The 15,558-nt window shown below is 32.4% G+C and overlaps 1 protein-coding gene across 1 annotated transcript in view; it reads left to right on the forward strand.

The window, feature by feature from the left end:
- Positions 1 to 15,558, forward strand: part of LOC102810184 (cytochrome b5 reductase 4-like) — a 31,687-nt gene that overhangs the window by 11,371 nt on the left and 4,758 nt on the right. Inside the window, exons 5-14 of the mRNA XM_006823032.3 lie at positions 1,757 to 1,849; positions 2,199 to 2,253; positions 2,451 to 2,508; positions 3,035 to 3,128; positions 4,561 to 4,593; positions 8,319 to 8,441; positions 9,905 to 10,045; positions 10,430 to 10,582; positions 13,857 to 14,007; positions 14,904 to 14,987. Of these exons, the coding sequence (XP_006823095.1) occupies positions 1,757 to 1,849; positions 2,199 to 2,253; positions 2,451 to 2,508; positions 3,035 to 3,128; positions 4,561 to 4,593; positions 8,319 to 8,441; positions 9,905 to 10,045; positions 10,430 to 10,582; positions 13,857 to 14,007; positions 14,904 to 14,987 (985 nt within the window). The remainder of the gene's footprint in view (positions 1 to 1,756; positions 1,850 to 2,198; positions 2,254 to 2,450; positions 2,509 to 3,034; positions 3,129 to 4,560; positions 4,594 to 8,318; positions 8,442 to 9,904; positions 10,046 to 10,429; positions 10,583 to 13,856; positions 14,008 to 14,903; positions 14,988 to 15,558) is intronic.

Consider the following 15,558-nt stretch of genomic DNA (forward strand, 5'->3'; position numbering starts at 1 on the left):
AAATATACTCCATTGGGTCTAAATGTATGCCACTGAGTCTAAATATACTCCACTGAGTCTAAATATACTCCACTGGGTCTGAATATACTCCACTGGGTCTGAATATACTCCACTTGGTCTGAATATACTCCATTGGGTCTGAATATACTCCACTGGGTCTAAATATACTACACTGGGCCTGAATATACTCCACTGGGTCTGAATATACTCCACTGGGTCTGAATATACTCCACTGGGTCTGAATATACTCCACTGGGTCTAAATATACTCCACTGAGTATAAATATACTCCACTGGGTCTGAATATACTCCACTGGGTCTGAATATACTCCACTTGGTCTGAATATACTCCATTGGGTCTGAATATACTCCACTGGGTCTAAATATACTCCACTGGGTCTGAATATACTACACTGGGTCTGAATATACTCCACTGGGTCTGAATATACTCCACTGGGTCTGAATATACTCCACTGGGTCTAAATATACTCCATTGGGTCTGAATATACTCCATTGGGTCTGAATATACTCCATTGGGTCTGAATATACTCCACTGGGTCTAAATATACTCCACTGGGTCTAAATATACTCCACTGGGTCTGAATATATACTCCACTGGGTCTGAATATATACTCCACTGGGTCTGAATATATACTCCACTGAGTCTGAATATACTCCACTGGGTCTGAATATACTCCACCAGGTCTGAATATACTCCACCGGGTCTGAATATACTCCATTGGGTCTAAATATACTCCATTGGGTCTGAATATACTCCACTGGGTCTGAATATACTCCATTGGGTCTGAATATACTCCATTGGGTCTGAATATACTCCATTGGGTCTGATTATACTCCATTGGGTCTGAATATATACTCCACTGGGTCTGAATATATACTCCACTGGGTCTAAATATACTCCACTGGGTCTGAATATACTCCACTGGGTCTGAATATACTCCATTGGGTTTGAATATACTCCATTGGGTCTGAATATATACTCCATTGGGTCTGAATATACTCCACTGGGTCTGATTATACTCCACTGGGTCTAAATATACTCCATTGGGTCTGAATATACTCCATTGGGTCTGAATATACTCCATTGGGTCTGAATATATACTCCATTGGGTCTGAATATACTCCACTGGGCCTAAATATACTCCACTAGGTCTGAATATACTCCACTGGGTCTGAATATACTCCACTTGGTCTGAATATACTCCACTTGGTCTGAATATACTCCACTGGGTCTGAATATACTCCACTGGGTCTGAATATACTCTATTGGGTCTGAATATACTCTATTGGGTCTGAATATACTCCACTGGGTCTGAATATACTCTATTGGGTCTGAATATACTCCACTGGGTCTAAATGTATGCCACTGAGTCTAAATATACGCCACTGAGTCTAAATATACTCCACTAAGTCTAAATATACTCCACTGGTCTAAATATACTCCACTTGGTCTGAATATACTCCACTTGGTCTGAATATACTCCACTTGGTCTGAATATACTCTACTTTGTCTGAATATACTTTACTTGGTTTAAGAGTATGAATATACACAACTGAAGCTAAATGTACCCTTGGGTCCAGATGTCAGAATATATTCTGCTGGGTCACCGTCTAAATATACTGAGCTGAATCTAAATACATTTATACAGTGTTCATAATACCTGATGATTTATGGGAGCCTTTATACCTTGTTTGTTGTTATGTGATCATTATATACAGTCTCCTCCATTCTGTAGCATCAGCGAGATCTCTGATTGGTGTGAAAGCACCACCACCCTTTGTGGAATCATCTCCATTACATCAAGAAAACAAAATGGATTACATTGATGGTAAGTGCTCTCAAATTGTGGAAAAAAATGAAAAGTATTTTTTTAAAGAGTGATTTCATCTGGCAAACATTGATTTTTAATTTCTTTTGTTGAATAAAATTTAAATTTTATTTTCTGTATGTCAAACATATCGTACTTTTATGTACAGGTGATGGGAGGTGTATGATGCTACATTTTTGACTACCATAGTTGTGTTGCGTAATGTTTGATATGTCATACAGCACCTGTAAAATTATTTCACTTGTGTACCGGACATTTGAATTGTATGCTGTGTGGCAATATTTTCACACATCTCATCAGTGTTACATGAAATAACAGGTGCTAATTTTGATTTGTTGTATTGTTTCAGGAAAAACAGAAAATGATAATAATTATAAACAGGAAGCTAATAAACAGATTCCAAAGTAAGTATGAACATTTGATAGTTACCCACAATGCATTACTATTCGGTTAAGAGATGGAGCATTATTGATTCGGTTCATGTGTCTGTCTGTCCTTGCATACTGGTACATGTATGTCATCCATTTGTCATCATGTGACACAGGTTAACTGTCATGTAATTCTCACTTTAAATAAGTTCTTTCTTGGTTATTTGCTTCAGGCATGATTGGTTCCAGAGTGATAGCACAGTAACTATTGTGATTTACACCAAATGCAAGGTAAGTTTAATAATGTATGCTTTTTTATAATTTTGATGTTCACAATATGTATTTTTTTTCAACTAAAAATGATTTAATCAAATACCACAATACATTTGAAAGCGACCGTTCACACGCAACTACACGCAACGCAACAATTGGATAGAGAAATTGAATGCATATACATAATGCTTTATGTTATAAGAAAAGTTAAGATTGTGACATTTATTAATTTAATACATTTCCATTTTGTTGTTGTATACTGTATATTACATTATTTTTGCTTGGAATTGATTTTTGATCAGTGAAAATAAAAATCCAGCAAATAACCCTTTTTCCTATATTTTACATTCAACTCATAAAAAAATCAGTGGAAATAAACATTATACAAAACACCAAGATGTCTTTTCAGTGAAAATTAATTCCAGCTAAATTAAATTATTTTACAGTACTTTAATGCAATGGAATTGCTCTGTAATGCAAAATTATTAATGCCGTAAATGGATCTGTTGAAAATGTTTGTTTGTTTGTAATTATATTTTCACAGACCATGTCTGAAGATAGAGTAATGGTTGTTAAGACTAACAGTGAAATCTATATTACTATTTTTATTGAAGAGTCTGTTTTAGATTTACAATGGGGTAGGTAGAAATATCACTTAGCTTATATACATCTGTCACCTTAACGCCATAAGTTACAGCATGCCGTAATTTTGCAGTCGCACTTGGTATTTTCATCCTACCATTTTCGGAAACAGGAATTCCAAATATGAAACAATTACGCACATAAGCGTCCTCTCATAATAAAAACAAACATGTTCTAAACGTATTGATGTATTCCTGGAAGGAAATATATAATAATAAGATTATTATGAGGATTCTGCAAATTATGCACTCAGACATTACGCGGTTAGATCGACCTCCATTGCGTGTCAGTCGATACTCTCACTATACTGTCTTTGTGCATACTTTGCAGTATCCTCATATTACCTCATATTATTATAAATTTGTCATGGTCTCTCCACAACTTACAGTGTGCTATATCTGCATAACCTACCATATTAGGAAATATAAATTCCAAATATAGAATGATTACGTGATATTTGATGTTTTTGAAAACAAAACTCATAGCGACAAAGTTCAAGTAATTGTCACCATTTTGTTCAGTATAGGAATTCCACATCAAGTAGTTGGATCAGGAAGATGTACAATGTATAATAATAAGGTTATTACAGTTGATACCCCTGCAGTACTGTTTTCATGCATATTGTATAATCTCATGTTTTATGGACATTATACATTACATTTGCAGGTACCGGTACATTTGTTTCACTATCAAATTCAAGATGGCCGGATGGTGGCCATTTTAGTGCTAAAACATGCTTCAATATTAAGCATTTTTATCATTCTGAACTTCGGCTTCAAACTTACAATGAACATCATGTGACCTTGATGAAAGTTTTCTTGTTTTACAAATCAGAATTAAAATTTGCCAATTTGCAGCTACTGTAGAATACTTTATTTTCATTTGAAATTAATTTTTGCTATTTTCGCTGTAGAAATGATTCAGTGAAAATAAAATCCAGCGAATAAACCTTTTTTCCTATGTTTTACATTCAACTTGTCAAAAATCAGTGAAAATAAATTCCATGCAAAACACTCAAAATGTCTTTTCAGCAAAAATTAAGTCGAGCTAAAATAAAGTATTTTACAGTATTATATTTTATGGATGACTTAAAATGGATTGGGGAACTAGATTTCAAGCTTTTGTGGATGCATTTTGTTCAAATATATAACTATAATATTTGCCAAAGCCTTTAATCTGCTTCATGGGGGGGGGGGGTATGCTACGATGTATAAATCACGTGCCAAGAAAGATTGAAATGTTCAAAAAAATGAAGCCTAAATTGGATAATTTGTGGTACTTTAAAATGAATATGCATAGAAAAATATAATTCAAATCTAAATCACAGGCAATGGAAACCTATTACAAAATTTTTCTAAATACACAAGCCTCGTACAAATTGAGATCATGAGTGAATAACATGTGTGTCTGTGTTGTAATTATTTCCAGATCTTGAAGAAGATGTTGGTGTAGAACATCAAGGTAAGCCATAGTTTAAAAGTACTACTGCTGTGGTTATATACAGACATTGCTTACTAAGGGGATTGATCACTCCACTCACCTATCACTCACTTTAAATCAAGACCCAAAAAAGCTGTCTATCACTCAGCTGAATCATGATCAAGAAGAGCTAATGATTTCTGAATAAAGCCTTACCATTTTGTAGATTTGTTTTAGCTTACGGTAGCTTCACTCATGTTACTGTGTTGAGGAACATTTTCAGTTCTCAGACCATTTTAAAAAAGAGTCTGGTTACAGTAATACTGAATGTAACAGATAATACTAAGAGAGAACTATGTGTTGAGAAACATTTTCAGTTCTCAGACCATTTTAAAAAAGTCTGGTTACAGTAATACTGAATGTAACAGATAAAACTAAGAGAAAACCATGTGTTGAGAAACATTTTCAGTTCTCAGACCATTTTAAAAAAGAGTCTGGTTACAGTAATACTGAATGTAACAGATAAAACTAAGAGAAAACCATGTGTTGAGATTCATTTTCAGTTCCCAGACTATTTTAAAAAAGAGTCTGGTTACAGTAATACTGAATGTAACAGATAATACTAAGAGAGAACTATGTGTTGAGAAACATTTTCAGTTCTCAGACCATTTTAAAAAAGAGTCTGGTTACAGTAATACTGAATGTAACAGATAAAACTAAGAGAAAACCATGTGTTGAGATTCATTTTCAGTTCCCAGACTATTTTAAAAAAGAGTCTGGTTACAGTAATACTGAATGTAACAGATAATACTAAGAGAGAACTATGTGTTGAGAAACATTTTCAGTTCTCAGACCATTTTAAAAAAGAGTCTGGTTACAGTAATACTGAGTGTAACAGATAAAACTAAGAGAAAACTATGTGTTGAGAAACATTTTCAGTTCTCAGACCATTTTAAAAAAGAGTCTGGTTACAGTAATACTGAATGTAACAGATAATACTAAGAGAGAACCATGTGTTGAGAAACCTTTTTCAGTTCTCAGACCATTTTAAAAAAGAGTCTGGTTACAGTAATACTGAATGTAACAGATAATACTAAGAGAGAACCATGTGTTGAGAAACATTTTCAGTTCTCAGATCATTTTAAAAAAGAGTCTGGTTACAGTAATACTGAATGTAACAGATAATACTAAGAGAGAACCATGTGTTGAGAAACATTTTCAGTTCTCAGACCATTTTAAAAAAAGTCTGGTTACAGTAATACTGAATGTAACAGATAATACTAAGAGAGAACTATGTGTTGAGAAACATTTTCAGTTCTCAGACCATTTTAAAAAAGAGTCTGGTTACAGTAATACTGAATGTAACAGATAATACTAAGAGAAAACCATGTGTTGAGATTTATTTTCAGTTCTCAGACCATTTTAAAAAAAGTCTGGTTACAGTAATACTGAATGTAACAGATAATACTAAGAGAGAACCATGTGTTGAGAAACATTTTCAGTTCTCAGACCATTTTAAAAAAAGTCTGGTTACAGTAATACTGAATGTAACAGATAATACTAAGAGAGAACTATGTGTTGAGAAACATTTTCAGTTCTCAGACCATTTTAAAAAAGAGTCTGGTTACAGTAATACTGAATGTAACAGATAATACTAAGAGAGAACTATGTGTTGAGAAACATTTTCAGTTCTCAGACCATTTTAAAAAAGAGTCTGGTACAGTAATACTGAATGTAACAGATAAAACTAAGAGAAAACCATGTGTTGAGAAACATTTTCAGTTCTCAGACCATTTTAAAAAAGAGTCTGGTTACAGTAATACTGAATGTAACAGATAAAACTAAGAGAAAACCATGTGTTGAGAAACATTTTCAGTTCTCAGACCATTTTAAAAAAGAGTCTGGTTACAGTAATACTGAATGTAACAGATAAAACTAAGAGAAAACCATGTGTTGAGATTTATTTTCAGTTCTCAGACGATTTTAAAAAAGAGTCTGTTTACAGTAATACTGAATGTAACAGATAATACTAAGAGAGAACTATGTGTTGAGAAACATTTTCAGTTCTCAGACCATTTTAAAAAAGTCTGGTTACAGTAATACTGAATGTAACAGATAAAACTAAGAGAAAACCATGTGTTGAGAAACATTTTCAGTTCTCAGACCATTTTAAAAAAGAGTCTGGTTACAGTAATACTGAATGTAACAGATAAAACTAAGAGAAAACCATGTGTTGAGATTCATTTTCAGTTCTCAGACTATTTTAAAAAAGAGTCTGGTTACAGTAATACTGAATGTAACAGATAATACTAAGAGAGAACTATGTGTTGAGAAACATTTTCAGTTCTCAGACCATTTTAAAAAAGAGTCTGGTTACAGTAATACTGAATGTAACAGATAAAACTAAGAGAAAACCATGTGTTGAGATTCATTTTCAGTTCCCAGACTATTTTAAAAAAGAGTCTGGTTACAGTAATACTGAATGTAACAGATAATACTAAGAGAGAACTATGTGTTGAGAAACATTTTCAGTTCTCAGACCATTTTAAAAAAGAGTCTGGTTACAGTAATACTGAGTGTAACAGATAAAACTAAGAGAAAACTATGTGTTGAGAAACATTTTCAGTTCTCAGACCATTTTAAAAAAGAGTCTGGTTACAGTAATACTGAATGTAACAGATAATACTAAGAGAGAACCATGTGTTGAGAAACCTTTTTCAGTTCTCAGACCATTTTATAAAAGAGTCTGGTTACAGTAATACTGAATGTAACAGATAATACTAAGAGAGAACCATGTGTTGAGAAACATTTTCAGTTCTCAGATCATTTTAAAAAAGAGTCTGGTTACAGTAATACTGAATGTAACAGATAATACTAAGAGAGAACCATGTGTTGAGAAACATTTTCAGTTCTCAGACCATTTTAAAAAAAGTCTGGTTACAGTAATACTGAATGTAACAGATAATACTAAGAGAGAACTATGTGTTGAGAAACATTTTCAGTTCTCAGACCATTTTAAAAAAGAGTCTGGTTACAGTAATACTGAATGTAACAGATAATACTAAGAGAGAACCATGTGTTGAGAAACATTTTCAGTTCTCAGACCATTTTAAAAAAGAGTCTGGTTACAGTAATACTGAATGTAACAGATAATACTAAGAGAGAACTATGTGTTGAGAAACATTTTCAGTTCTCAGACCATTTTAAAAAAGAGTCTGGTTACAGTAATACTGAATGTAACAGATAAAACTAAGAGAAAACCATGTGTTGAGAAACATTTTCAGTTCTCAGACCATTTTAAAAAAGAGTCTGGTTACAGTAATACTGAATGTAACAGATAAAACTAAGAGAAAACCATGTGTTGAGAAACATTTTCAGTTCTCAGACCATTTTAAAAAAGAGTCTGGTTACAGTAATACTGAATGTAACAGATAAAACTAAGAGAAAACCATGTGTTGAGATTTATTTTCAGTTCTCAGACGATTTTAAAAAAGAGTCTGTTTACAGTAATACTGAATGTAACAGATAATACTAAGAGAGAACTATGTGTTGAGAAACATTTTCAGTTCTCAGACGATTTTAAAAAAGAGTCTGGTTACAGTAATACTGAATGTAACAGATAAAACTAAGAGAGAGAGAGAGAGAGAGAGTATATAATATGACAATCAGCCATGTTGTTTGTTTCAGTCAGACCTAACAATTGCCAGTATGATGAACATTAATGTCACCCGATGCTTCATTACATGCATGAATATTTTTTTTTTCAGTCAGAGTTGGAAACAGTGGTAAAGTTGAAATAGTTTTTATAAAAGAAACTCAGGGTAAACAATGGTCGTGTCTTGGAATGCCCTTATTTCACCACAACACGTTCAAGAAAACTAGTGAAAGAGGTAAGCGTACAAATGAAAACTAGTGAAAGAGGTAAGCGTACAAATGAAAACTAGTGAAAGATAATCAGAAAAATGAAAGCCATTGAAAAGTAAGTGGACAAATGAAAGCTTGTGACAAATAATCAACAAAAATGAAAGCCATTGAAAAGTAAGTGGACAAATGAAAGCTAGTGACAGATAATCAGAAAAATGAAAGCCATTGAAAAGTAAATGGACAAATGAAAACTAGTGACAGATAATCAGAAAAATGAAAGCCATTGAAAAGTACAATGTAAGTGGACAAATGAAAGCTAGTGACAGATAATCAGAAAAATGAAAGCCATTGAAAAGTAAATGGATAAATGAAAGCTCGTGACAGATAATCAGAAAAATGAAAACCATTGAAAAGTACAATGTGAGTGGACAAATGAAAGCTAGTGACAGATAATCAAAAAAATGAAAACAATCAAAAGATAAGCAGACAAATGAAAACTAGAAATAGAGTTTAGCTGACTAATGATTACTACCGTACTGACAGAAGTGGACTAATGAAAACTAGTGATGGAAGGAAGTAGAAAAATGAAAATTAGTGATGCTGAAAAACTATTTATTTTCAGTGACATTGAATTTGGCTAAATTGATGTTTTGAGCTATTTCACTTTTTTTTAGCTTCGCTGTCGACTTTGTCGAGCGGAGCTTATCATATGAGTGATTGTCCGTCGTCGTCTGTGTCAATGTTTTACTTTTTCGACTTCTTCTTGAAAACTACAAGCCTGAATGCTTTTATACTTGGTGTATAAGTACCTTGGGTAGATTTGTTCATTTCATGATGAATCTTCAATTCAATTTTGGTGAATATTTTTTCATTTTTGGTAAAAAGTGATATTTTGGACTTCTTTTTAAAAAAGTCCAATTGCTTTGATATTACATATATAGGTACTACCGGTACATGTGAACCTCTCTCCGATTTTTTTCATTTTGTGATGATATTCTTAATTCTCTAATTTTGATGAATATTTTTGTCATTATTAGTGAAAAGTGATATTTTTGAATTCTTGTTGAAAAAGGCAAGTCTGATTGTTTGATACTATACATATTGTTCATTTTCTAATGATATCTTCTGTTCTTTAATTGAAATGTGCATTGCTAACAGCGGGGCTATCTCAGTCGACAGGCTGCTTGTTTAATTTCACAAAGAAAACAATTAATTTTATTGTTTTACATGTTCACATTGATTTAATTTAGCAGATTTTACTTTTAATTGAAACCCAATGAATAATTAATGCATCATCAGTAGTAAAGCATGAAACAGAAAACTAGTGATGGGTGATGGGAGTGTATCCTAAGCAACCATAATGATGCACACTGAAATGCAAAGGCTCATGGGTAGATACTTTTTATAAACAATGGTAAGTATAATTTTTATTTCAACAGGAGTATGTTAATTAGGTTTTAAATTAACAAATTTTAATATTTTTTTGCAGATGTGCAATATTTTTCATGTACGCTGAAAAGTCGAGAGTCTATCACTCATGATTCTTATTTGCTATGTTTTGAGTTACCAATAGCAACAAGAATGCCAGTACCCATGGGTTACCATGTTTATCTCAAGGTGTCTGTTGAAGGTGAGATTGAACATCATCCTAGGTGGACTATTAAATAATACCACTCAGTCTGTGACAGTTAAGACAATAATTGTTTATTGAACATCAAAAGACATGTGATTTATATGTTGATATCAGTAAAGTGTTAATTTAATTTGAACGAACAAAAGCTAAATATCGATAAACATATTTATACCAAGGGTTTTCATAAAAATTTCAAGTTTTTTGTAATTCAATAAATGCTAGAAAAGTCACTGTGAATTAATGCAATGTTGAAATTGTTGTTAAAATCATCTGCACTGATTGTCCACCTTATAACCATGGCAAACGCTTTTGCTCACACTATATGCATAATGTTTGTACTAAGATGTTTCACATATTTTTTTTCGTTTGCTTTCTTTTCAGAGATGGACCTTATTAGGCCATACACTGTTGTGTTGCCGTCCCTTGTAACTAATCAAATTGCTCAAGAGATACTTAATGGACGTATATTTTATTTAATTATAAAACTTTATCCAGAGGGCGCTCTCACTTCTGTTATCAACAAATTACAAATTGGTAAGATATTGGAAATGATATTCAAATCATGCAGGAAAATCACTTTTTTAGCATGTACACCAACTCAAAGACTGAAGGACCATAGTACGTGTTGGGACACATCTAAAAATGAATGATGAAAAATGAATAATACACGTGTATTAGATCACAAATACCAGTGACTTTTAGACTGCTTGATATTTGGACCTACAGTAAGCACGTTTTAAAATTGTCAAAATAATTTACTCTGATCTTGACCTTGATTCTGCCCATCCCAAGGTAAATTAGAGACTTACAGAAAAATCTTCTTCAATTTTAAATACTGTTATCACATGCATAATGTCTGTATCACGACAGTGTGACGTATTACAAAACTGGTCGAAAATGCATATAACATAGTTTGACATCACTTACTGTGAATTGTTTATGGTACACTCTGTCTAAAGGTTGGCCAAGAGCTTTCGGGTTTATATATGTTTTGAAAATTACAGATTGTGGTAAAGATGATTCATTTTGGAATTGTTATTCATTCCCTCCAAAAATTAAGTGAAATTGAAAAAAAAAAGTCTTAGCAAATTGTACCAAATATCCTGAATGAGTAGAATTGCTAAACAGTGTGCGTAAGGCGTTTGCGTCAAATAGAACATATGACTTTATGAGGCACGCAACAATAGATTTATTATTCAGTGTTATCACAGCTATAGTTCCACTTTCAACTCTCTCAGTCGTTTCACTTCTTTCAGACTGTGAAAATATACATGTGATAAGTATATAATCCCAAGATGTTTTCACTCAGGTTGATGTAAGGATCAACATCAAAAGTTCAATGTAGGATAAAAAACTTAATTCCTTTAGTTTTTTACCAAAACACTGAAACTTAATTGATAAATATTGATAATAGGACAGTAGTATGGCATAGCAGTTGGTTCTAGGTCCATGCCCTGAAATTGACCTCATTTGACGTACATATTTACACTCGGACCAAACCATTTTCTCGACTTGGATAGTTTTTTTTTCATTTTCTGTTATTTTTGTCCATGATTGGATAGAGAAAAAAAACGAACTACAAATACTCAGAGATTTGTTTGACTTCATTAAAAATAAAATCGATTTTGTAGGATGGAAACTTTTTGAGGTCAAACCCCCCCACCCCCACCCCTCACCCCCAAACTAAAGCAAATAAGTATTTTTATCCGATATCGATCTTTTGACGTGGTCCCTAAGCAGATAAGAGTCAGAGTAGCATCTATCTTCACATCACTCTGCTACGTCAACTTAAGAGAAAAACTCAACCCACGTAATCAACCATTACATAAATGACATCAGATATGTACAGGGACGCTTAAAAATAATAGTATAGCAATGTATATCTCATAAGTAGTATCATCTTTATTGGTTAGCTGGAACTTGTCATGATTGGTCGATGACCACACTGACTGTTAAGGAATTCTATATGGGCAGAATTCGTCATTATATTAATACATTTTAGTGTTTTTCCCGTTCAATGTGTGATCTTGCGTAATATGTGAATAGCGTGGATTGAATGTTTGCTACAAAATATGAATGATTTGAATTTCGATCTTGATTTTTTTTTTTTTTTATACTGTAGCTTCATGTCGAAATGGTGTCCTTTCAGATTGGATTATGAAATTTAGATTCCCTTACTTTATCAAAATTAACATGAACCATACATCAGTTTTTGATGAAACTTGGTGCATAGATGCTCTGGGCCAATGCGCAGATTTGATTAGGTTTTGGTAAAAAGCCATGCATATTAATTACCTAATTTGCATGATAATTAGCTGATTTTTAGGTGTTCCATGACTGTTCCACTGATATCTAAAGAACCACTCATTGGATTTTGATGAAACTTGGCACACAGATGCTCCAAACTAATGCGCAGATTTGATTAGTTTTGGGTAGAAATCTGTGCAATATTAATTACCTAATTTGCATAATGATTAATCAATTTTCGGCTTTTCCACTGATATCTCAAGTACTAATCATCACATTTCAATAAAACTTGGTACATAGATGTCATAGAACACTGCACAAACCTGATAGTTTTTAGGGTAATATGAGTACATATTAATTATCTAATTTGCATAATTAATTAATTTTCAGCTTTTGATATTTCAAGTAGTAATCATCATATTTCAATGAGACTTGCTACATAGATCTTCTAGGATTATGCAGACACCTGATTAGTTTTAATTGGATATTAATTACCTAATTTGCATAATGTTCCACTGATATATAAAGAACCACAAATTGGATTTTAATGAAACGTTTAAAGAGAACTATGCAGAAACCCAATTAGTTTTTGGTAAATATTTATGCTTATTAATCACCTAATTAACATAATTAATTAACACTGATATCTCAGTTACTGATCATCACATTTGAATAAAATTTGGTACATAAAAGCTCTAAGACAATATACAGGCCTGATTAATTTTGGGTTAAAATTTGTTTATATTAATTATCTAATTAGCATATTAATTCATAATTTTTTTGGTTCTGTTCTGTTCATATTAGTTACCTGATTTACATAATTAGTTTGTAGCTTTTCCATCAATATCTCATGTACGAGAAATTTTGAATTAATTTTTAATGTGTTCAATACTGAGAGCACACGGGAGTTCTTTCTAAGCTTTCTTTGATTGTAATTCTATACAGTGTTTTTGACATTACAACGCTATGCCATTTGTTTTTTCTGTTTCTACCTTTGATTTCACGCATAATGTGGGATCTCGCAGTGAATAAAAATGGACTATTGGTCAAGTTGTTTTCAACCGTCATTTGAAATTTAGGCCAGACTTTTGATATCCCTTGTTTCGCGAACCTCCGAATGAACAGGAGCCGAAAATGAAATAAAAATAAAATTTTATTTCAGCGTAATTTCTCACGCCTGCCGACTTGTAAGTGCAAAAAATTGCTAAAAAAAAACTTATTTTTATCTTCATTTTTTTTCACCCACGGCATAACAAACCCAAGTTGCATTTTCGTGGAAGTATCATGATCAAAGTACCGAAGTCTCGCGCAGATGAGAAACAAGGTTATACATGGAGTAAAATTTTATTTCATTTCTTCTCTCCGATCAATGATCTCACCTACAATTCTTTGAGAATCACACAAATCTAATGGAAAAAAAGAATTAATTTTATTTTTTTTCCACCCTCCTCAAAAAAACTGTCTTATAAAAACTTGAGAAACAAGGAATAAAAAAAGTCTGGCCTTATAAATGTTTTAAATAAAACAATGACAATATTAGTATAATCTTGTTGATTTCCAGGAGATCAAGTTTTAATTAGTAATCCTGAGGGTAATTTTAATCAAAACAAGTACATTTCTTGTCAACGCTTACTATTGGTATCTGCTGGTACAGGATTCACTCCAATGGTCAGACTGCTACATCATGCTTTACATTTCTCACATGAAAATAGGTGAGTACAGTTTTATTAGCTTGGCTCTCTACCTTGAAAACAAAAGAAAATACTTCAAACACTCTATGAAGCTTTAAAAATGCTCCGGTAGAGAAGTACAACATTTCCATTTCATCTGTAGAGGGCGCTGTTTTCTGTGTCTGGCTTCACTAAGATTGTTCATGATAAAAAATATCTGGTAATAAAATATTTGATTCAGGAAACGTACCCCCATTCAATAAAACAGTGTTTAAAGAATTTTATGTCACAAATTGAAATTTTATTTCACCAAAAACAAAACAACATTAAAGGTAGAAATTGTACAGGTAGTAAATATAAATAAATAAATAAATAAATAACGAATTCTAGTTAGAGTACTTTCCGTTTTTTGGTTGGGATTACAGATATAGTTCATCAGAACTAGTCAGGCCCGTAACCCCTGTATATATAATTTCATAGTTTAATCACACAAATCTTCAAATAAAGAATGAAAAAAAAAAAATTTTACAAATCACATATAGAAGTGATAGTTTTTTAACTTTGCTTTAAATTAACATGTCTCATAATAGTTGATTTTCTGTTCACTGCATGATATTGCGTGAAAGGAGCAAACAAAATTTCTGCTGCAAAAATGAAATGATTTGATTTTTAGCTTGAATTTCTGTTTTCAAAATTAATCAAATGTGTATAGCACATTATTAAGCGTGGAAATACTCCTAAAATACTTTAATATTTGTCAATTCCTACACAAAGATTGATGCTATTACAATCTTGTATAAACCACGTGTGATCTCACAATGAACTGAAAATTGTCTATTTTGCCATGAAAATAACAACTAAAGAGTGAAAACCTGTTGCCATTATCACACAACTCTTTGTAACACCTAACTCAGTATTTAAATTGTTTTATTTTTCAGACAAATCCATATGTTATTTTTTAACAAAACACAACAGGACATATTATGGCGAGAACAATTGGAGAAGCTCCAAGAAGACAATAGGTAAACAAAACATTAGGTCAAATGAAATGCATTTAAATGATTGACAGCCACAAGAATGACCAAGATCATACAGTACTGTACTTTCCCGAGTATAAGCCCACCCCTCTGTTTTTAGACATTTAACGAGTTGAGGGCCCAGGGTGTTTTTACTGGGCGTTGATGGCATTTATTAAAATATGCATGTAAAAAGTGTATTTCACTGCATAAAAATCATGATTGGTATGGTAGTTTGGTTTCTGCTTTTATGAGAAAACTCGCATTAATTTCAGAGTGCATGACGAGCGAGCGTACGAAACATTGTCCGCACCTTTTCTATTCTGATATTTACTCAGGATGAACCCCAATGTTGCACTACTGAAGTAATCTATATTTCTTTTGAGTAGTAGCAGTGTTCTCCCCAGGAATTTAAACCACTGTGGTGGACTAATTTGCATATAATATGCATATCATTTACATAATAATAGAGATTGACCAAAGAACATTTTTACAACAAACAAGAGTTTGAATTTAAAAATGAAACTTTCTCGAATCGAAATGCCAATGCTACAGACTATTAAAATCAAACAAATAA

This window comes from Saccoglossus kowalevskii, chromosome 18 (assembly GCF_978046115.1).
Source record: "Saccoglossus kowalevskii chromosome 18, keSacKowa6.1, whole genome shotgun sequence".
Taxonomy (NCBI): Eukaryota; Metazoa; Hemichordata; class Enteropneusta; family Harrimaniidae; genus Saccoglossus; species Saccoglossus kowalevskii.